This window comes from Bufo bufo, chromosome 2 (assembly GCF_905171765.1).
Source record: "Bufo bufo chromosome 2, aBufBuf1.1, whole genome shotgun sequence".
Taxonomy (NCBI): Eukaryota; Metazoa; Chordata; class Amphibia; order Anura; family Bufonidae; genus Bufo; species Bufo bufo.
In genome coordinates, this window is record NC_053390.1 from 219,290,080 (window position 1) to 219,314,351 (window position 24,272).

General features: G+C 45.1%; 1 protein-coding gene across 1 annotated transcript in view; it reads right to left on the minus strand.

The window, feature by feature from the left end:
* Positions 1–24,272, minus strand: part of NCOR2 (nuclear receptor corepressor 2) — a 450,727-nt gene that overhangs the window by 105,511 nt on the left and 320,944 nt on the right. The window contains 1 exon segment of the mRNA XM_040416221.1: positions 7,408–7,550. Within this exon segment, the coding sequence (XP_040272155.1) occupies positions 7,408–7,550 (143 nt within the window).

Below are 24,272 nucleotides of genomic sequence, written 5' to 3' on the forward strand. Positions count from 1 at the left end.
GCACTACACAAATATCATAAAGTTAGGCTGAGTTCACACGGGCGAGATTTCCACGCGGGTGCAATGCGGGAGGTGAACGCATTGCACCCGCACTGAATCTGGACCCATTCATTTCTATGGGGCTGTGGACATGAGCTGTGATTTTCACGCACCACTTATGCAGCATGCTCTATATTGTGCGTTTATCACGCAACGCAGGCCCCATAGAAGTGAATGGGGCTGAGTGAAAATCGCAAGCATCTGCAAGCAAGTGCGGATGCGTGCGATTTTCACACACGGTTGCTAGGAGACGATCGGGATGGAGACCCGATCATTATTATTTTCCCTTATAACATGGTTATAAGGGAAAATAATAGCATTCTTAATACAGAATGCATAGTACAATAGCGCTGGAGGGGGTTAAAAAAAGAAATAAAAAATTTAACTCACCTTAATCCACTTGCTCGCACAGCCGGCATCTCTTCTGTCTTCTTCTTTGCTGTGTACAGAAAAAGGACCTGTGGTGACGGACCATGTGATGACCGGACTGACGTCACCACAGGTCCTTTTCCTGTACACAGCAAAGAAGAAGACAGAAGAGATGTCGGCTGCGCGAGCAAGTGGATTAAGGCGAGTTAAATTATTAATTTTATTTTTTTAACCCCTCCAGCGCTATTGTACTATGCATTCTGTACTAAGAATGCTATTATTTTCCCTTATAACCATGTTATAAGGGAAAATAATACAATCTACACAATCCCGATCCCAAACCCGAACTTCTGTGAAGAAGTTCGGGTTTGGGTACCAAACATGTTGATTTTTTTTCTCACGCACGTGCAAAACTCATTACAATGTTGTGCATGTTCCCGCAACGCACCCGCACCTTTTCCCGCAACGCCCGTGTGAACCCAGCCTTAGGGTACTTTCAGACTAGCGTTAAAGTTTTACGGTATGGAGTTCCGTCATAGGGGCTCAATACCGGAAAAAAACCATCAGTTTTGTCCTAATGCATTCTGAATGGAAAGCAATCCGTTCAGTATGCATCAGGATGTCTTCCGTTCTGTCCCCTTTACGGTATTTGGCATGCTGCGGTATGTTCTCCGGAACATTTGCCGAATTGCCGGATCCGGTACCAAGTGTTCAGGAAATTGGCGCATTGACAGATATGGTTTTCCGGTCTGCGCATGTACAGACCTTTAAAAATGTAAAAATAAATAAATACCGGATCCGTTTTTCCAGATGACACCAGAGAGACGGATCCGGTATTTTAATGCATTTGTCAGATGGATCCGGAAACAACTGATATCCGTTTGCATATGGATTTCCGGATCCGGCAGGCAGTTCCTGCAACGGAACTGCCTGCTGGAATCCAACAACGCTAGTGTTAAACTAGCCTAAATGATCATCTACAAAGAACGCAGTGAAAACCCCCCCCCAAAAAAGCCAGAATTGCTCATTTATTTTTAGGCTACTTTCGCACTTGCAGCAGTGTGATCCGGCGGGCAGTTCCGTCGTCGGAACTGCCCGCCGGATCCGCCGCTGACTGAAAGCATTTGTGCGGACGGATCCGCTTGTCATGCGAACAGACGGATCCGCTTGTCATGCGAACAGACGGATCCTCATGCTACGGTTTTCTCTTTTGCCTGATCAGTCAAAACGACTGAACTGAAGACATCCTGATGCATCCTGAACGGATTACTCTCCATTCAGAATGCATGGGGATATGCCTGATCAGTTCTTTTCCGGTATAGAGACCCTGTGACGGAACTCTATGCCGGAAAAGAAAAACGCTAGTGTGAAAGTACCCTTAGTCGCCACTGAAAAAAACTTAATAACAAGCGATCAAAAAGTGTTCTTTACCCCAAAATGAAACCAATAATAATTAAAAGTTATCCCACAAAAATCAAGACCTCACACAACTCCATAGAAAGAAAAGTAAAAAATAAAAGTTATGGGTCCTTGGATTTGGCAATTTTCTTCTTATAATGTAAAAGCTCAGTGGCAGTATTGCTGTTTTTTCCTATCTCCCTCCCAGAAAGAGTTAATAAAAGTTAATCAAAACGTTATGTGTACCCCAAAAAAGCACCCATAAAAACTACAACTTGTCCCGCAAAAATGAAAACAAGCCCTCATACAGTTCCACAGATGAAAAAAAAAAAAAAGTTATAGCTCTTGGAAGGCGGCGATGAAAAAAACAGGCTGGTCACTAAGGGGTTAATGTTCAGATACTGTATATAGATCATGACGCCATCTTTTCAGTGGCTGTTCACCTGTACACCCAGGGCTTCAGTAAACTGGCAGCTGGCTAAACGTGTACTGGGATCACTTGCTGGAGATAATGGCTGCTCCGGATATGTGCTATTTATATACATGTTGCAGACGGGCTCTAAAAGCATCTGAAATACTTCCATTCAGGGATTGGAAAAATACATCAAGATGCAGAGTGTAATTCTGGACAGTCACAGGGTAATGAATGCCCCGACATGGCTACTCATCAGAAAAACCAAATTCAAGTAACCAGAGTTAGAAATGTGTACTCTGCTGGCATTTTAATTGCTTTCTTGTTGCCTAAAGAGAAACCTGAAGACAAACAGACCGGGAAAACAGCCATGGAGAGACGAGCACAATGGTTACTATGGTAAAGGTCTCCTTCACCTTCTCTCCTCCAGCATCTCTGAATGATGAGCAACCCTTACTGGGAAAAAAAAAGCATGGTCTACATTAGAAGCACAGGTTTAACCAGTTTGCTGCCAAAATAGTTTACAACTTCAATATTGAGTCCTATGTGGTATGGGGATATAATCTGACCAGGAGAGTAACCATGGGGTCCCATAGCAAAACTTATAATGGGGAACCACTTCACTATATCTAGAAAATTCAGAATACAAAAAGATTGTGATCGTTTTGATCTTCTTTACATAAAAGAATAAGTAATGTCTCGATACAGGAGGAATGCAGTCATAGTACAGAAATAATCTGCTTAGTGAAATTATAGTACAAGAATTATACAGTGAGGCCCTGGTACAGAACTAATACACAGACTGATGTCACAGTAGTGAGATAATGTGCACAGTGAAGTTACAGTACAGGCATAATGTGCACAGTAATGTAACAGGAGAGATATTTCACATAGTGATGTCACAGTGCATACAGTGATGTCACAATACAAGAGAAATGTGCATATTGATATCACAGTAGGGGGATAGAAAACACATAGTGACATTGTGGCACCTGTATAATGTGCACAGTGGTGTCACACTAGAGGGATAGTGCCCATAGTGATGTGACTGTAGATGGATAATTCACACTATGATAATCATAGCACCCAAATAATGCACACAAAGGCTGCTGACAGAATGTGAATGCACACGCAGGCTTTAGCCTAGTACAAGGATAATGCAACAATGTAATGCTGCAGAGGTCACCATAGGGCTCTATAGTAAAACTTAGGATGGGGCAGCAATCCATTTTCCAGACCTTCTTCCATCATCCATGGTCACTAACTGCGCCTCATATTTTACTTGTTGGACCTTATAACCGCTGCTTGTGCTGCCAGCAAGTTGTCCCTCATTTTTCTGATAAATGCTTAGGGCACCCCAATTATGTTGTGAACAATAATTTACCAGTTCAGGATACATTCCCATTGCATATAAACTTCACATGTGAGAATTCCCACTTTAGTGCTAAGGTTGGAGCTGAACCTCTCATTCTAAATGACAAAGACATCCTATGACAAGTTAGAATACTTGTAAATATGAACACATTCATGCGAACATTTAGTAAAAGTAATTTTTTCTTAAATAAGTTTATATGCATGTTATTGGCCCCCATGTTGCTATGTATGTATCTAGACTGCATGGATGTGCATAAAGAATCTCCTCTCTACTGGACATAAATGCATTCAAATAAGCAGATGATCACATCCATTTAACGATGTATTGAACATTTAGGATACAAAATTTGCCTTATATATTGTACGTTAGATCCCTCTGGTTGTCATGCCAATTGAACATAGTAGCTGTGCTTTATGAGCAAGTCTACATGCATCCCCTCCCCCAAGAACAGACAGAACACCGGCAATAAGCAGACAGCGCTTTAAGACGCCCTGCACACCGTGTGGTTGGTTTATTAATCTTGCTGGCACAATCATAGACCGTCTGTGCTTATTTTTCAGGAGAAGGAAAAGTTCAACAAGAGAAAAAATTTGATATGTAAGGAAATTTTCAAGTATGTTAACTGATATTAAAAAGAGAAGGAAACGTTTTTTTTAAAGAACCATGGGGATCTGCTGAGTTCACCCAGGGATCCTAACTCTTATCAGTTTCCCTCCAAATAATATGACTGTTTTATCTAGTTCTCTGTATTAGTATGGAATGATGTGCATTTTGCATGTTTGTAAGGCTACTTTCACACCTGCGTTAGGTGCGGATCTGTCTAGTATCTGCTCAGACGGATCCGCACCTATAATGCAAACGATTGTATCCGTTCAGAACGGATCCGTTTGCATTACCATGATAATGCAAACTGATCCGTTTTGACTTACATTTAAAGTCAATGGGAGGCGGATCCGTTTTCAATTGCACCATATTGTGTCAGTGAAAACGGATCCGTCCCCATTGACTTAGGCTACTTTCACACTGGCGTTTCTGGGTCAGCTTGTGAGATCCGTTCAGGGCTCTCACAAGCGGCTCAAAATGGATCAATTTAGCCCCAATGCATTCTGAATGGATAAGGATCCGCTCAGAATGCATAAGTTTGCCTCCGTTCAGCCTCCATTCCGCTTTGGAGGCAGACACCTCCGCCTGACGATGCAGAGCTGAACGGATCCGTCCTGACTTACAATGTAAGGCTACTTTCACACTTGCGTTCGGAGCGGATCCGTCTGGTGTCTGCACAGACGGATCCGCTCCTATAATGCAAACGCTTGCATCCGTTCAGAACGGATCCGTCTGCATAACTGTTTTTTTCAGATCAGATTTTTCACTTCATGAAAACTCAGATCCGACAGTATATTCTAACACAGAGGCATTCCCATGGTGATGGGGACGCTTCAAGTTAGAATATACTAAAAGAACTGTGTACATGACTGCCCCCTGCTGCCTGGCAGCACCCGATCTCCTACAGGGGGCTGTGATCCGGCAATTAACCCCTCGGGTGCCGCACCTGAGGGGTTAATTGTGCGTATCATGGCCCCCTGTAAGAGATCGGGTGCTGCCAGGCAGCAGGGGGAAGACCCCCCCCCTCCCTCCCTCCCCTGTATTTAACTCATTAGTGGCCAGTGCAGCCCCCCCTCCCTCCCCTGAATTTAACTCATTGGTGGCCAGTGCGGCCCCCCCTCCCTCCCCTGAATTTAACTCATTGGTGGCCAGTGCGGCCGCCTCTCCCTCCCCTGAATTTAACTCATTGGTGGCCAGTGCGGCCCCCCCTCCCTCCCCTGTATTTAACTCATTGGTGGCGCATTGCTTATAGCACAGACCTTTCACTTACCAGTAGGAGGAGCGCCTGGCAGGTCACAGACATCGCAGGTAAGTATAATGCTTCTAAAATTGCTAAGTAACCATGGCAGCCAGGACTGCAGTAGCGTCTTGGCTGCCATGGTAACCGATCGGAACTCTCCGCTGCCACCAATGATGGGGGGTCGGTCATTTTAATTGGGGGGGGGGGGAAGAGGGGAGGCAGCACTGGCCACCAATGAGTTAAATACAGGGGAGGGAGGGGGGGCCGCACTGGCCACTAATGAGTTAAATACAGGGGAGGGAGGGAGGGGGGGCTGCACTGGCCACCAATGAGTTAAATACAGGGCAGGGAGGGGGGGCCGCACTGAAAGCATTGGGGCTGTACGGATCCGTACGGGGCCACTTGTGAGAGCCTTCAAACGGAACTCACAAGCGGAACCCCGAACGCAAGTGTGAAAGTAGCCTAACCTCTGCTTCACCCTTCCAAAAAGCAAAAAAAAAAAAAACAACAAAAAACAAACAAACAAAACCTAAACTCTACACACATAAGGCTACTTTCACACTCGCGTTTGGTGCGGATCCGTCATGGATCTGCACAAACGCATCCGTTAAGATAATACAGCCATCTGCATCCGTTCAGATTGGATCCGTTTGTATTATCTTTAACATAGCCAAGACGGACCCATCTTGAACACCATTGAAAGTCAATGGGGGACGGATCCGTTTTCTAGTGTGCCATATTGTGTCAGTGAAAATGGATCCGTCCCCATTGACTTACATTGTGTGTCAGGACGGATCCGTTTGGCTTCGTTTCGTCAGACGGACACCAAAACGCTGCAAGCAGCGTTTTGGCGTCCGCCTCCAAAGCGGAATAGAGGCGGAACGGAGCCAAACTGATGCATTCTGAGCGGATCCTTTTCCATTCAGAATGCTTCGGGGATGAACGGATCAGTTTGGGGCCGCTTGTGAGAGCCCTCAAACAGATCTCACAAGCGGAACCCCAAACGCAAGTGTGAAAGTAGCCTTAATAATGTGGAACACCCTCCTTTAGTAGTTTTTCCTTAAATTGGTCTCAACTGCCAATCTAATTATCACAGGTGTTCGAGAATGCATTAGGGCAAAACTGATCCGTTTTGGACCGCCTGTGAGAGCCCTGAACGGATCTCACAAACGGAAACTAAAATGCCAGCGTGAAAGTAGACCAAGAGTGCTTTTATAAGAGTCTGTTCCCATTTCCACCCGAGGCATCAGAAACAGTGTTGAGCAAACTTGTGTTTTAAAGTTCGGTGTACAGGGTTTGGGTCATCTTAAGAATTCCGTTATGGATTTCGCTACCAGGGACCATAACGTATGGTCCGTGGTAGTGGAATCCATAATGGAATTCTTAGATAACCCGAACCTTGTACACTGAACTTAAAACCACAAGTTCGCTCAACACTAATCAGAAACTGGCAATATGACAATTTACCTAGTTACCACTAAAGTGAATTACAGTGTATCACGAAAAAACATTCTTAAATGGGGTTGTCCCATGACCAATGTAAATAATTAAAATCACACACCATATAGGACATGACCAGCTCTGTCTAACAAAGGTGTCATGACTGCATGGGTCCCCTTTACCTTCTGTTCAAATGTGACTCCTATAAATGAGTGAGAGTTACAAGAGCTATATCCGTGGGTCCAGCGGCAGTACAGTTGACTGGCTAGTTAATACTGTTGTTAGTGAGCCTGCACTGGACTCTTACTGTATATTGATACTTTGTGCCATCACAAAATTACATAGAAATAACTACCAATAGGAGAAGCAATACATTTTACATGTTTGGTAATGTGGCCAAAATAAAACCAGAAAGTTTAGATCTGAACATTACCCATACAAAGGAGTGTAACCAGCTCTTGAGATTTAGATATATTTAAGAAAAAGCAAAAAAAATAAAAAACAGTATAGCACCAAGCCACAGGTCCTTACCATCTTCAGTTTGTGCTGCTGTAGGATGCTGTCTAAGTTCTGCCTCTTCTTGTAGTTGAAGTAAAAGTTCTTGCACTGGGACACTGTTTTGGAGCCCACCATTCTCGCAATGGCAGACCAATTGCGGCCATATTCAAACAAACCTGAGAAAAGAAGGAAACCGAGGAATGTACAGTTAATAACTGAAGAGGACAAAGCAGTGAGAAATGAAGTATTGCTACGTCATCGCTAGATCCTAGACCTTAGAAGGAAGCCTGCTGATATGGGGCATGAATGCTAACCCTGTGTCACTGGAGTACCAGCTCAATTAGTCACCAGCAGGCCAAGTTCAGGGTAACTGTAGGACACAGATCAGGCGTCATTAACCCCTCGCACGCACATCTTACTATTTTCCTTTCGTTGAATAGAGCTTTGTATTTACTTTTATTTCATAGCTGCCTTTTGCTCCTCTACAGCAGATTCTAGCAGAAACACATGAAAAAATACTGCAGTACCCTGCAATATTTTGTTGGACAGACCCCATTCAGTTATCTTTTTTTTTTCTGTTACTATACTAAAACCGAGATAAGCATTAAAGTTTGTACCCCAGATACCATGTGAGGTGGCTATAAAGCAACATCACATTCTAATGTTAAAGACTAACTGATTGGGAATAAAAGACAAAAAGTAACGCAATTCTGAATTCTAAGATTGTTTTCGCATGACACATTGTTATTCACATTCGTGGTAACTAGGGCTGCACGATATATCGCAAAAATAATCGAATCGCGATAATCGGCAAATGCGATATGGCGATTCGGCCGACCCGAAAATGCTGCGATTATATATGAAGGGGCCCCTATTGATAAAATGTCCTCTCTCCTATTGATAAAATGGCCAGCCTCTGTACTCACTTTCACGATGAATGCACTGCAGAGAGCGGGAGCGAGCGAGGCGGCCAGCCGGCCGGCACGTGACTGACGTCACTTAATTCAGGAAGCAGGAGCGTGACTAAGTGGGAGGAGCGTAACAGTGACGTCAGTCACGCGCCGGCCGGCTCGCTCGCTGCCGCTCTCTGCAGTGTGAGTGCATTCATAGTGAAAGTACAGAGGCTGGCCATTTTATGAATAGGAGAGTTCCCCCACATAACAGCGTCCTCCACAGATCCCCCACATAACAGCGTCCTCCACAGATCCCCCACATAACAGCGTCCTCCACAGATCCCCCACATAACAGCGTCATCCACAGACGGATCAGTCCTGCCACTAGTGAACGTGTGCCCCCGGACTGCCGATCCATCCCCATTGACTATATTGGGGGCGGAGTTACGGCGAGAGGCTGCTGGAATAAAACTACGACATGTCCGACATTTAATCCGGCAGCCTCTCGCCGTGCCTTCACCTCACCCTCATTATAGTCAATAGGGACGGAGCGGCAGTCCGGGGGCACACGTTCACAAGCGGCAGGACGGATCCGACAGGCTGTTCACCCGACGGAACAGCCTGCCGGAGGTCCGTGCTGCTAGTGTGAAAGTAGCCTTACATTGGCATAATTCTGTAAATTTTTTAGCAGTTTCGAAGGCTTATAATTTTAGAACCAAATTTTTACATTTATTTTTACATTTTCAAGAAAATTTCCAAAACTCACTTTATAGACAGATTTAGTTCTGAGGTGACTTTGAGGGGCTTACATAATATAAACCACCATAAATGAGCTGACTGTAGAAACTACACCCCTCAAATAATTCAAAACTGATTTTAGAAGCTTTGCTAACCCTTTAGGTGTCCTACAGGAATTCAAGCTAAATGGAGGAGAAATGAAAAAAAAATAAAAAAATTGTGTGCAGATTTTCCATTTTAATCCATTAATTACTCTGCAAGGGTTAACAGCCAAACAACCTCAATATGTATTATCCCTTTTCTGCAGTTTACAGAAACTCTCTATATGTGGTTGTAAACTGCTGCATAGGTACACAACAGGGTTCAGAAGGGAAGAAGCGCCATGTGGCTTTTGGAGGGCAGATTTGGCTGGAACGGTTTTGGGCGCCATGTTGCCAGGTTCCCCTACAGTGGAAACCACTGAAAAGTGATCCCATTTTGGAAACTACACTCCAAGGAATTTATTTTTTAATCCCACAGATTTTATGTAAGTAAGATTTAGTGGAAAGCAGAAGTGAAAATTAAAGAGGCTTTGTCACCAGGATCACACCTATTAAACCAGACATACTGGCTGGTAGGGCTCATCACGCTGATTAAATGATACCTTTCTTTTGTCTGTATGCTAACGAGTGCTGAGATATTGGTGTTTTTATTCATATGCAAATGTGAAGTTCAAGCACCAGGAGGCGGGGCTGAATCTTTTGAGCACTGCTTTGTAACACTTCATACTCCCCTGCTATCCTAAGCTCCACTACTGTGCACTGGCTACTGTGTGTCTATCTTCCGGTCCTCGGCTTGTTTATTTCCTCTCCAGCATGGGCATGATCATCTGCTCCGCTGTAGCCAAGGACTGGCTTTAGTTGTGATGTGTCCACAAGAGAAAAATCACAGCTGTAGTTATTGGCTGCAGCGGAGCAGATAAACGTTCCCATTCCAGGGAGGAATTAAACAAGCAGCAGACTCTAAGATGGACACACGAAAGCTGGAAAGCAGGACCAGAGCGGCGGGGAGTAGGTAAGTGTGATTGTTTCCCAGAAAACACCTTTAATGCTGTCTTCCTGTTTGGCCTAGCAGTTCTGAAATGACTGCAGACATGCCTAGTAGTGAACTCCTCCTCTGGACTTATGAGGAACTTAAGACTGAGCATATGCAGCACAGGGACAGGAGAGAACACAGAGGTGAGAACTGATTATCTATCACCACTAGAAACCCTGCTTATCCCTGATTTTGATAAATAAGGGCCTTAGACAGATAGAACATAAAATATATTTATGATAAACATTTCTAAACCTTTCTAATTTTATATGAAAGTTAATAAATGAATTGCACAATACTAATGACCGTTTTTATTTAAGCTGGATTCGGAATCAGTACATTTCTACCAACTCCACATATAATTAGCATTATAATGAATACATTTATGAATGGACTTACAGCGAGCCCTGGGAATTATACAAGGGGCAGTGGTGCAAGATGTCAGTTGACCAAAAGGCCCTTACAGAATTTTTTGTTAGACCCAGTCCCATTCCAGTATTTCTGCACTATTGATCAGATGCCACCTGTATGGTCTTGCAAAAAACAAATTTGAATTTGCAGAAATAAATTGTTGGGCATATATGTTTGTTTGCTCCACGATAAGTTGGACCAAGTCATCAGAAAAGAACAATTTGAAAAATTATATTTCTGACCACCATGCTTTCTGTACATGGACCCCTCCAGCAGCAGTAGTAAACTCCAGTATTTGGGGGGTGTAGGTGGTTAGGGCAACCAATTCGCTTCAGGTGCAGGCACCAAGTGAACACTGATTATTACTTGAGGAGGACAGAATGAATTCTGATCATCGTGTCGAGATCATCATGTATGCCTCTTTGGCAGTGTATGTTTTGCATGCAATCTTTATTAAATGTGTGTAAATGTGTGTATATGTATGTGTGTGTGTGTGTGTGTGTGTGTGTTTGTGTGTATATGTATGTACTGTGGTAAAGTGTATGGAAAAGTCTTAACTGGGTGAAGCAAGTAAAATCCAGAAAAGCTTAAGTGGTTTCAGCTAGGGTTGAGCGGTAAACCGGTGTCGACGATATGGCGATATCACCGTTTCCAAATAACCGCTGTATTTAGTGACGTCATAGGAGCGGTCATATGCGTGCTAACCGTTACTAAATCTGTGTCAGCCCTCCCCTGCATTGTGCATATTCGTACCGTACATATTACTTCCTGCGGCGGCCCCCCGGCTCCTCCTCGCTCCCATATTTAAGTCTCCGCCCACTGGCCGAGCACAGGAGCGAGGCGCGCAAAGTCAGTCAGCAGTCTGTGTCCAAGCCAAGGTGGGGGAAGAGGAGTAAGAGACCCTAACGGCCCAGGTGTTAGAAATAAAGGTTGTACTATCTTCTGAACCCTGGCCCTGCCTGCAAGCTGCACTGCACATGGTGATGGCACTTTATAAACTATTATGTCTCCCTGTTGCCCCCACATAGGAGCAACAAGACGACATTACTGTATTGGGGCCACAAGACATTATTATACTGATGGCGGAGGGGTTACAAATTGTTGTCCCATACAGTATAATCTCACCTTGTGGCCCCTTACAGTATAGTTCCTAAGTCCAGACAGTATAATGTCTCCTGGTGGTCCCATGCAGTATAGTGACTCTTGTAGCCCACTGCCTGCTAAGCAGCCAGCCCATATAGTATATAATGTCTCCTTGTGGCCCGCTGCCTGCCCATACAGTATATAATGTCTCCTTGTATCCCGCTGCCTGCCCATACAGTATATGTCTCCTTGTGCCCCGCTGTCTGCCCATATAGTATGTAATGTCTACTTGTGACCCGCTGCCTGCTAATACAGTATATAATGTCTACTTGTGCCCCGCTGCCTGCCCATACAGTATATAATGTCTACTTGTGGCTGCCTGCCCATACAGTATATAATGTCTCCTTGTGGCTGCCCCCATACAGTATAAAGTCTCCTTGTGGCTGCCCCCATACAGTATAAAGTCTCCTTGTGGCTGCCCCCATACAGTATAAAGTCTCCTTGTGGCTGCCCCCATACAGTATAACGTCTCCTTGTAGCCCAAAGTGTTTTTTCTTCTAAATGGGTATTTATCGCGATATGTATCGTTATTGTGATACATTTCTTAATATCATTATCGTGGAAATATTTTTGATATCGCCCAACCCTAGTTTCAGCAAAGTGTAGGTTGCGGAGACAATTTTGTTAAAAGTTCAAAGGTTGGATTTTATTTGGACTGGGAAGGTAGGTTTGGTAGTGGGACCTCCCCAGTCCACCCCTATTCCAGGGCAGGTTTTCCCCTAGCCTGAGGGATCCCCAGGTGTAGCCAGCTGGGATCGTTAGGGGAAAATGAAAGCTATTAGTCTGAGAGAGTTATGCCTGGAAGAAGTCTAGGAAGCTGACTGAGGAAGCCGGATCTAATCCAGTGTGTGAACGATGACTAATGGGTGAGCTAGAAACTAATCTGTATTAGTTAGAGCCCAGACGGGCAGGAGTTTATTTGGTTTTGGCTTTAGTTTTGTGGTGCTGGAACTTCACCTTACCTAGTGAATTATAACTGGGTTTGCTTGTAAATTGCCGGAGTGTCATAAAATAAAGCATAAATTTGGACTTTAATCCTGTTGTCTGCAAACAAATCTGTCAACGCCGCCCTGCTTGAGAGAGCAACCCCTTACAGTATATGTATATATATATATATATATATATATATATATATATAAAAAATAAACTGTATATATGTAACTAGTAAAGAACGAACTGTAATAAGTGTAAAACAACTTTTAAAAATATTTTACATAAAACAATAAAACCTGAGACACTGACAGGCTGGCGCTGATTGATTAACGCTGACTGACACTGATGGTCTGTCACAGATTGACACTAAATTACACACTAGGTAAATAACTAAGACGAGTCTACTTTTTACAGTTTTTACTGTTTTATGATCCGGTTGTCTATAAACGAATCTGTCACTGCCGCCCTTCTTGAGAGAGCAACCCCTTACAATTGGTGCAGGATGCAGGCAAAAGCGAGTTGCCAGGGGCAATGGCGTGGCAGTTGATGCTTTAATGTCCTGGGTGAAAGCTGCTGCTGCAGCTTTGCAAAGTTCATTGACTGCAATGGAGGAAATACTAAAGCAGCTGGTGCTGGCCAATGCGCAGCAACAATAGGCCCAGGCCCAGCAGCAGGAAACCAATCGTTTTCTGGTGGAGCAGATTGCTGTATTGAGAGAGACTGTTGTAGCTCCAGCCTAACGCGTGGCGGTAAGCCCCCCCAAAAACTTTTAATATGAGGAGGGCTAAGCAGCGGGCCTTGCAAAAACTGACGCCAGATGACGACATTGAGGCTCTACCTGACCGTGTTTGAGAGAGTGGCGGAGAGAGACTGCCAATAGCATAGTGGGCAGGGGTCCTTACACCCTTTCTGTCCGGTGAACCACAAAAGGCCTACTATGACCTCAGGGAGCAGGATGTCCGGGACTAGGCCAAGTTAAAAATAGAGGTCCTGACTCGCTTGGGAATTACGCCGGCTGTTCGTGCCCGGAGGGTCCAAACGAGGAGCTACACCATGGACAAGCCTGCCCGATCTTAGATGTATGACCTCATCCATCTCATAGTGGCTGAAACCTGAGTCTTCTACACCAGCCCAGATCGTGAAGAAAGTAGTGGTGGATTACTAGTTCAGAGTCCTCCCTGCAGAGCTACAGCGGTCAGTCAGACATGGAGACCCCAAAACTGCTGACTAGCTCGTTAACCTGGTGGAAAGATTCCTGGCAACTGAGGATGTCCTTGCCACACCAACAACTCACCGGAGTATCAGACCCGTGGCATCAGTGGGTAAGAGAGTTCCGGCTGTTGGGGGTGTATGGAAGGGTGTAAGAGGGAGCAAGGCTCTAGAGGTTCAGCAAGACTGAGTCCCACAGGTAGTCTGGTTCTGGAGAGGTCTTCCCACTGAGGAGACCTGGGATGCTGCAGTGCTGGAGGTGCAGTGAGTAGGAACACATTGCTGCCCATTGCCCTCTTACCTCAGGGCCCATGGAACGTGGAGCTAGTCGGAGACCGTCGTATGCGGTGCCAGTTTGCGCGGCCCCACCGGGACTAGAGACTGAGCCGCAGATAAGTACTCTGGTGGTAAATGACTGCTCCGTCAGGACTCTTTTGGACTCTGGTAGTCTGGTCACCGTGCGTGCCAGCTTCGTGGCTGGGAATTATGTGCCGGACAAAAGCATAAATGTGCTGTGCATCCACGGTGATGGCAAGTGTTACCCAGTGGCTCGGGTTAAGCTGATGACTCCGGCTGGGACTGTAACCTATGAAGTCGGGGGATGTCAAAAGACGTATGCATAATGTGATATTGGGCCGGGACTTCTCATTGTTTTGAAACTGTGGAAGAAGAAAGACTTCTGCAGCCAGTGAAGAAACTCCTGCAAAATCTGTGCCTTCCCCTTTAAATGGTTCAAGTGAAAAGCACGTTGATGACACTTTTTCGTTGCAGGTGTTAGTAGGGGAATAGGAAGCTTCCCTATCTGGGCAAAAATGTGTTGGACTTAGAAGTGTCTTTGGTACGGAACAATTGAGAGACCCCACTCTCGTGAGTGCTCGAGGAAATGTTACCGTGATAGATGGTGTACCACAGGAACCAGAAGCTGACCAGAGATTTCAGCATTTTGCCATGAATGGAAACCTACTGTATCGAATAACTAAATGCAACAACGAAATTGTGGAGCAGCTTCTGTTACCAAAACCCTATAGCCACATGGTACTAGACCTCACACATAACCACTCACTTGGGGGTCATTTGGACGCTAGCAAAACACAAGGGTACTGCAGCGGTTTTACTGGCCCACTGTGTTCAGAGAGGTGGAAGAATTTTGTAAGTCGTGCCCCACCTGCTAGATAAGTGCACCAACCCCACATTTTCGTAGTCCTTTAGTACCTCTTCCCATCACTGAGGTCCCTTTTGAAAGAATTGCGATGGATTTGGTGGGTACCATTGTTAAGTCAGCTAGGGGACACCAGTATATCTTGGTTGTATTGGAATATGCCACTCGGCACCCGGAACCAGTGCCCATACGAAACATGGCGGCCAAAAATATTGCACGGGAGTTGTTTTTCATGTTCTCCCGCACGGGGATCCCTAAGGAAATTCTCACAGATCAAAGGTCATGAAAGAATTATGTAAATTGTTGAAAATCACCCAAATACACTCCGTAGTGCTTCCGTAGGTTTCGTGGTTCCGTATCTCCGGATTTGCAGACCCATTCGTGATGCGGAATGCCCATGGAACGGCACCCGTGTATTGCGGGTCCGCAATACGGCAACGGGCCGCACACGCTAGTGTGAAAGAGGCCTACGTTAGTATATGGCCGTCACCCATGGGGTTTACTAGATGTGGCCAAAGAATCCTAAGAGACCGAGGCTACACCCTATAAAAGCATAAATCGAACATGTGGCTCAAATGCAAGACAGGATAGCGACTGTGATGCCCATAGTTAAAGAACATCTGCAAAAAGCTCAGAAGGCTCAAAGCAGAATCTACAACAGATCTGCCAGGGTAAGGGGCTTTAATACCAGGGACAGAGTCCTGATCTTAATTCCCACCATAGAGAGCAAGTTACTGGCAAAGTGGCAGGGTCCCTACGAGATTGTGGAAAAAGTGGGCGAGGTGAACTATAAAGGTGCACCAACCAGGAAGGCAAAACCCTTCCAGATTTACCATGTAAATCTGATCAAGCCGTGGAAAGATCGGGAATCCTTGGTGGCTACACAGATCATGACTAAGGAGGTGTCGCAACCATTTCCCCCGGTAAAAATTAGTGAGGCATTGTCAGGGCAACAGAAACAAGAAGTAAACGAGTTTCTGCAGAAATATAGGGGGCTTTCTGACCTACCAGACCGTACTCACCTGATAAAACATTACGTGAGAACTAAGCCCCACAGTAAGGGGATCAGTTGTTTAAGAAGGCAGCGACGCTCCAGCAGCGCCGCGGCCTTCTCACTGTTTACCGCCAGCCCACTGACGTCACGACTAGTATCAACTAGCGTGGGCGCGGCTAAGCTCCATTTAAGTGAACAGAGCTTAGCCCCGCCCACGCTAGTTGATACAAGTCGTGACGTCAGTGGGCCGGTGGCCCGGCGGTAAACAGTGAGAAGGCCGCGGCGCTGCTGGAGCGCCGCTGCCTTCTCAAACAGCTGATCGGCGGGGATCCTGGGTGTCGGACCCTGGCCTATCAGAAGCTGATGATCTATCCAGAGGATAGATCATCAGTTAAATGAAAGTGCAGAACCCCTTTAAATATTACCAGCTGGGTAGAAAATTTCTGTTTGTGACAGATCATGCTCCTTTAATCTGAATGAAACAAAACGAGGAGAAAAATGCAATAGTGACTAGGTGGTTTCTCTCCCTGCAAAATGTTCATTTTAAGGTTGAGCATAAGCCTGGGAAATTGCAGGGAAATACACTGTATGGTTGCTGAAAGTTTCCAGACCTCCAGACTGGAGAAGAGGGGTGGGGGGGGGGGGAAGATATGTGGTAAAGTGTATGGAAAAGTCTTGGAAGGGATGTATAGGTCACCCAGGTTCCTCAACTGGGTGAGGTAAGTAAAATCCAGAAAAGCTAAAGTGGTTTCAGCAAGGTGTAGGTTGCTGAGACAGTTTTGTTAAAAGTTCAAAGGCTGGATTTTATTTGGACCGGGAAGGTAGGTTTGGTAGTGGGCCAGTCCACCCCTATTCCAGGGCAGATTTTCCCCTAGCCTGAGGGATCCCCAGGTGTAGCCAGCTGGGATTGTTTATGATGTGCTTTTATTTCCCCGACTGTCAGTCAGAGAGAATTATAGTCATGGCCGTAAATGTTGGCACCCCTGAAATTTTTCAAGAAAATGAAGTATTTCTCACAGAAAAGTATTGCAGTAACACATGTTTTGCTATACACATGTTTATTCCCTTTGTGTGTATTGGAACAAAACCAAAAAAGGGAGGGGAAAAAAAAGCAAATTGGACATAATGTCACACCAAACTCCAAAAATGGGCTGGACAAAATTATTGGCACCCTTTCAAAATTGTGGATGAATAAGATTGTTTCAAACATGTGATGCTCCTTTAAACTCACCTGGAGCAAGTAACAGGTGTGAGCAATATAAAAATCACACATGAAAGTAGATAAAAAGGAGAGAAGTTCACTAAGTCTTTGCATTGTGTGTCTGTGTGCGCCACACTAAGCATGGACAACAGAAAGAGGAGAAAAGAACTGTCTGAGGACTTGAGAACCAAAATTGAGGAAAAATATCAACAATCTCCAGAGATCTAGATTTGCCTTTGTCCACAGTGCGCAACATTATCAAGATGTTTGCAACCTATGGCACTGCAGCTAATCTCCCTGGGCATGGACACAAGAGAAAAATGTATGAAAGGTGTCAACGCAGGATAGTCTGGATGGTGGATAAGCAGCCCCAAACAAGTTCCAAAGATATTCAAGCTGTCCTGCAGGCTCAGGGAGCATCAGGGTCAGCGCAAACTATCAGTCGACATTTAAATGAAATGAAACGCTATAGCAGGAGACCCAGGAGGACCCCACTGCTGACATAGAGACATAAAAAAGCAACTTGAGTAAGACAAAATCCTTCTGGGAAAACGTCTTGTGGACAGATGAGACCAAGAAAAAGCTTTTTGGTAAAGCACATCATTCTAACTGTTTACCGAAAACTGACTGAGGCCTACAAAGAAAAGAACACAGTACCTACAGTGAAATATGGTGGAGGTTAATTTTTTTTTGGGGTTGTTTTGCTGCCTCTGGCACTGGGTGCCTTGAATGAGGCATCATGAAATCTGAGGATTACCAACAGATTTTGGGTCGCACTGTTGCGCCCAGTGTCAAAAAGCTGGGTTTGTGTCCGAGATCTTGGGTCTTCCAGCAGGACAATGACCCCAAACATATGAACATATGTCAAAAAGCACTCAGAAATGGATGGCAACAAAGCGCTGGAGAGTTCTGAAGTGGCCAGCAATGAGTCCAGATCTAAATCCCATTGAACACCTGTGGAGAGATCTTACAATTGCTGTTGGGAAAAGGCGCCCTTCCAATAAGAGAGACCTGGAGCAGTTTGCTAAGGAAGAGTAGTCCAAAATTCTGGTTGAGAGGTGTCAGAAGCTTATTAATGGTTATAAAAAGCGACTGATTTCATTTTTTCCCCCCAAAGGGTGTGCAACCAAATATTAAGTTAAGGGCGCCAATAATTTTGTCCGGCCCATTTTTGGAGTTTGGTGTGACATTATGTCCAATTAGCTTTTTTCCCCCCTTTTTTGGTTTTGTTCCAATACACACAAAGGGAATAAACATATGTATAGCAAAACATGTGTTACTGCAATACTTTTCTGTGAGAAATACTTCATTTTCTTTAAAAAATTTCAGGGGTACCAACATTTACGGCCATGACTGTATGCTTGGAAGAGGTCTAGGAAGCTGGCTTAAAAAGCTCCCTTAGGGCTCACGCACACAACAGTTTGCCGTCCGGGCCCATATTGCGGCCCGCAAAGAGCAGGTCTGCAATACACGGGCCCCAGCAGTTTTTGTTTTGCACCGCGTTATGGATGCGGACTCATTCACTTGAATGGGTCTGATATCCAGAAGGTCCGGTGCGGAACGGAGGCTCGGAACAGCTTCCGTGGGCTCTCTCTCTGTGCCTCTGCATCGCAAAAAAGTAGTGCATGCACTACTTTTTTGCGGTGCAGACGGATTACGGACCCATTCAAGTTCAATAGGTCTGGATCAGTCTGCGGAATCTTTGCAGATTTTGCATGTGCATTAAGAAATGCAAATTGCTGTTCCCAATGCATGGAACGGCCGAGCAACGGCTGTGTGCATGAGCCTTTATACAGTGGGAGAGCTGGGGGATGTCATCATCTTTAACACTGAGGAGGCAGCACACTGATGCAGGCTCTGATCTGACAAGAACTGAGAAGATCAGAGCCTATAACCGGCTTTTTGCTGGGTTTTCACTGAATTAAGTTCTATAGTGGTCTGTACAGATTAACCAATCAGAGTGATTGCTGACAAAAGGCCACTCCAATTGGACCTTGCTCCAGAGTCTCCTTTGTTGATGACAGTGGAGACTCCGAAAAGGGTGAACTTTTTCGTGTCACAGTGACAGAAGTTTGGACGCAAGTATATATCTAGGTACGCTACCCAGGCATACAGTTACTGCTGTACTGCGGGAAGGGGTTAAGGAATAAAAGTGGTTGTCACATGGGAAAGAAATCCCATATCCACAGTATAAGTGTTTGATCTCTTGGACCCCTGCCAATCACGAAAATTGGGGATCCGTGTTTCTCCTTTTGAATGGATCTGCAGTCACACATGTGCTACTGCTCCATTCAGCTCTAAGGGACTGCCAGAGATAGCAGAGCAAAATGTGACCTCTGCTCCATTTTAAATGGGTATACACAGGGCCCTCATTATCATGATCCTTAGACTCCTGCCGATTAGATTCTTTTCCGCTATATTGTGGACCTTAAGTTTATTAGGGCAGAGAAGCAACATCATCCAGAACATACAAGCTTAATGGGGTTAACTGGGAACTCATGACCAGCTGTTAGAAGAGGCTGGCACTTTGTGAGCGCTGCGGCCCCTTCCTAGGCCTTGTGAGGTCACAGTGCATCAGTCACTTGGCCTAGGTGCGGCTCAGCCCCATTCAATGAGGTTGAGCTGCAGTACGAATCACAGCTGCTACACAATGTATGGCACTGTGCTGGGAAACAGCTGATCGGTCGGGTTGCCGGGACTCTAACCCCCACTGATGTGATAATAATGACCTATCCTGAGGATAAGTCATCATTATCAATTCCTGGATAACCAGATTTGACCATATATTATATATATCAGATAAGACCAGCAACAGCGCAATGCAATATGTCTGATAATTGAAAGTGCAGGAATTAAGCGTAGGGACAATATTAAAATTAGTATCAAAATGACTATTATTGTCCCACGTCCCATTAAAGAATTATCCAAATATGGGAAAAATTACTACAGCACCCCGGGCTCTATGCCGGAAGAATCCTGATCAGTTTTATCCTAATGCATTCTGAATGGAGAGAAATCCGTTCAGGATGCATCAGGATGTCTTCAGTTCCGGAACGGAACGTTTTTTGGCCGTAGAAAATACCGCAGCATGCTGCGCTTTTTGCTCCGGCCAAAAATCCTGAAGACTTGCCGCAAGGCCGGATCCAGAATTAATGCCCATTGAAAGGCATTGATCCGGATCCGGCCTTAAGCTAAACGTCGTTTCGGCGCATTGCCGGACCCGACGTTTAGCTTTTTCTGAATGGTTCCAAGCCGATACTAGAAGTTTGGTGCCAGGGGTACCAAGTGGGACTCAGAGATTCCTATCAGTTACCATGGCTGCCGGGACGCTAAAGTCCTGGCAGCCATGGTAAAGTGTAGCGGGGGAGCAGCATACTTACCGTCCGTGCGGCTCCCGGGGCGCTCCAGAGTGACGTCAGGGCGCCCAAAGCGCATGGATCACGTGATCGCATGGATCACGTCATCCATGCGCATGGGGCGCTCTGACGTCATTCTGGAGCGCCCCGGGTGCCGCACGGACTGTAAGTATACCGCTCCCCCGCTCCTACTATGGCAACCAGGACTTTCAGCAACACTGAAAGCATTTTAAAGACGGCTCCGTCTTCAAATGCTTTCAGTACACTTGTGTTTTTCCGGATCCGGCGTGTAATTCCAGCAAGTGGAGTACACGCCGGATCTGGACAACGCAAGTGTGAAAGAGGCCTTAGAGAAGTATTCCAGTTCCCCAAAAACACAGCTTACCAACTGTGAATGTAATCACTTTTGTAATATCTTAGGGTTTCACACTACAGTTTTTGCTGGATCCGGCAGGGTTCAGCAAAAACGCTTCCGTTACTGATAATACCACCATCTGCATCCGTTATGAACGGATCCGGTTGTATTATCTTTAACATAGCCAAGACGGATTCGTCATGAACTCCACTGAAAGTCAATGGGGGCGGATCTGTTTTCTATTGTGTCAGAGATACGTCTTGCTCTGCATCCCAGGACGGAAAGCAAACCGCAGCATGCTATCCCATATGAGAATGGAACAGAATGCATTTTGGTGCATTCCATTCTGTTCAGTTACGTTTTGTCCCCATTGACTGATCTCAATACCGGAAAATATTAATGCTAGTGTAAAAGTAGCCTAATAAAAGCTTTTCACCTGTTCTTTTGATCTTATTTACATTATCATCTTCTTTGCTATGTACTGTCATTAGCTGAGAGGACCACTGTGTGCCAAACATCTGACTATGCAATTCTCTCTTCATTCAGACTGCAGGTCATAGCTCAGTCAACACCAATGAGAATCAGCTAGTTCGTATCAAGCTGGCTACAAAAAAAAAACCGTACTCGCCAATTATGCCAAGAAAGATTTGGTAATTTACTGTAATAGTGGATATTGGAACCAATAGATTTTTGATCACTATACAGTGTATTTAAAGGGCACCAGACAGCAGATTTGTACCTATGACACAGGCTGACCTGTTGCATGTGCGCTTGGCAGCTGAAGACATCTGTGTTGGTCCCATGTGGCCGTATTTATGAGAAAAATGTTTTAATATATGCGAAAGAGCCTCTAGGAGCTCTGCTCTCTCTGTAACTTTTCACCTTCTGCACCCTGACAGGGCCAGATGTCATGACCTTTTACTTTTGCAATCCTGTAGCAGATTTTCCATTGCAGAAATGTCAGCGTCTGTGGTTGTGCTCGAGACCAAACATTTTAATACCATTTCTTAATAGATTAGTGTTATACTTGATGAATATAACGGGAGGCATTGCTGATAATCGTGCATACAATTCCTAATAATTCCAGGAAATCCGCATGCACTCCACAAATCCCAGGCTCCAGTAGAACTGGAGACACAATGCACTTCAGATGTCTTAAAGGGGTTGTCCGGGTTCAGAGGTGAACCCGGACATATCCCCTTCTTCACCCAGGTTGCCCCTCTGAATTACGCAGGACAAGGGTTTTTTCTGCAGATCCGGTGACGTATCGGGTCTCTGCCAAGTGGAGGCTTCTGCCTAGCAGTGTTCCCGGTGACGTCACCAGCACTAATGGGTGGGCTTTAGTGCTGCCCTAGTCTGTAAAACAGGCTAGGGCAGTGCTAAAGCGCACCCATTAGTGTCCTTACACTCTAGGACAGCACTAAAGCCCACCCATTAGTGCCGGTGACGTCACCGGGAACACTGCTAGGCAGAAGCCTCCACCTAGCAGTCCAAGTTTGTAAACAAAAAAGCCCTTGCCCTGTGCTATACAGTGGAGGGCAAGAGAGAACACCGGACCATGAAAGGCTCCAATGCTCATCTCAGAAGAGCTGGCAGGATGAAAAAGTGGATATGTCAGGGTTCAGAGCTTTAACAATATAGGGGAATATGCTGTACTTATGTATTGAGAATTCTAGCAGTTTTTTTGTACACATGGCTGTCAGAACTACTCCACTCTATGTAGCAAGTGAAATGGCAGCTTAAGAGATCAGGCAAACAAGTCTATTAGGGTAAGTAGCTTAAATCTTGGTGTAAGTAGTGAACCTGAATTATTAACACCCAGATCTTGATCAAATGGTTTGGATCAGCCACCAGGATTAGTGCAAGGACAGAGGAAGCCTAACAAGAGTTAGGCTGTGAGGAGACTACTATGACACAAATGCATACACTGTGCCCTAACGTATGTGCTGATCCAGTAGGGTCAATGCCCAAGGTCACATGCAGCTCCTTTTACCAGGGCTTACTGTTTAGGTGTGCTGCCAAATCTAGGGTTGTTGCATCATGAACTACGCAATGAAAATCTACCAAACACTAATGGCGATATCAAGCTGAAGAACATACAGCCCGATTGTTTAGTCTCATCTGACAACTGCACCATTAATGAGTGTCTGTCTTCTCCTGCACTCTGCAATGCTTGGAAATTATACTGACACTAAGTGACTCAACATTTGCTGACAGAACAGCATTCATAAGTTTATGCCTTTTTATTATTTCAATTTTTTACTAGTTTTATTAAGATTTGAGGTTTGTAAGGGACCATTAGAACACATTTTGGGTTAAAGGGACAGAAAACAATCATTCTAATTATCTATGTGTAAATTGAAAAATACAAAGAAACACATTTAACTACATTGTATGAAAGAGCAAAGCTGAGCTGAACTTTCAAGAATGAGCTATTTGCATACTGTTCTGTCCTATAGACGGGATGATACAGAAGACAATTGTCAGGAAGGAAGCGTTCCTTCCCGACCATCGCCTGCTCAACAGTGGAGGAGAGCTCTGCATTTACATACAGCAATCTTTTCTACAGTATGGGGAGGAGTGATCGCTAATGCCATTGCTCGTCCCCCCACACAGAATCATTGTTTGCCGCAAGCACGATCTGCCGTATGTCTACACAAACGATCAAATGAACAAACTGCATTTTGCTCGTTCATCAGGTAATTGGCACCTTTACACTGCCAGATAATTGCTAATGAGCCTTCCTATGAATGCCTGTTAGCACTTATCTGGAGGATTCTCTGCCACTGTAAAGGGCCCTTAAATGGATTCTTAGTCCCACCAGATCTTTATTTCAGAGGAGGATCACAACCTACTAATTCAGATTCTGTATGAAAGCACAATACAGTCCACACATACTAAAACAATATAAGAACAAAACAAAGCCCGCAGGATGAGATTAAGGCCTCATGCACACGACCGTTCAGTTTTTTGCGGTCCGCAATCCGCGGATCGGCAAAAAACGGAAGCCGCCCGTGTTGCCTTCCGCAATTTGCGGAACGGAACGGGCGCCGGCAATATAAATGCCTATTCTTGTCCGCAAAGCGCGTCCGCATCTTTTGCGGCCCCATTGAAGTGAACGGGTCCGCATCCGAGCCACCGTTGCGGACCCAAACAACGGTCGTGTGCATGAGGCCCTAGACACATGCAAGTGGCAGCAAAATGAAAGAACTATCACAACCACAAAGCTTCTAAAAGTTAGCCAGTGACATCACAAAGTCCATGACTGGATTTCTCACAGCGGTCACCCCATGTTTTAGCCATGACTTGCCAATCGAATGATGCTGTGTAGCCCTTGAGTAATCGATAAAACTACTAAAGTGGCCAAGAATAAACAGGATGAATAGCATTACTGGACTTCTAAACACAATACACCTTCACAAAGGGATTAAA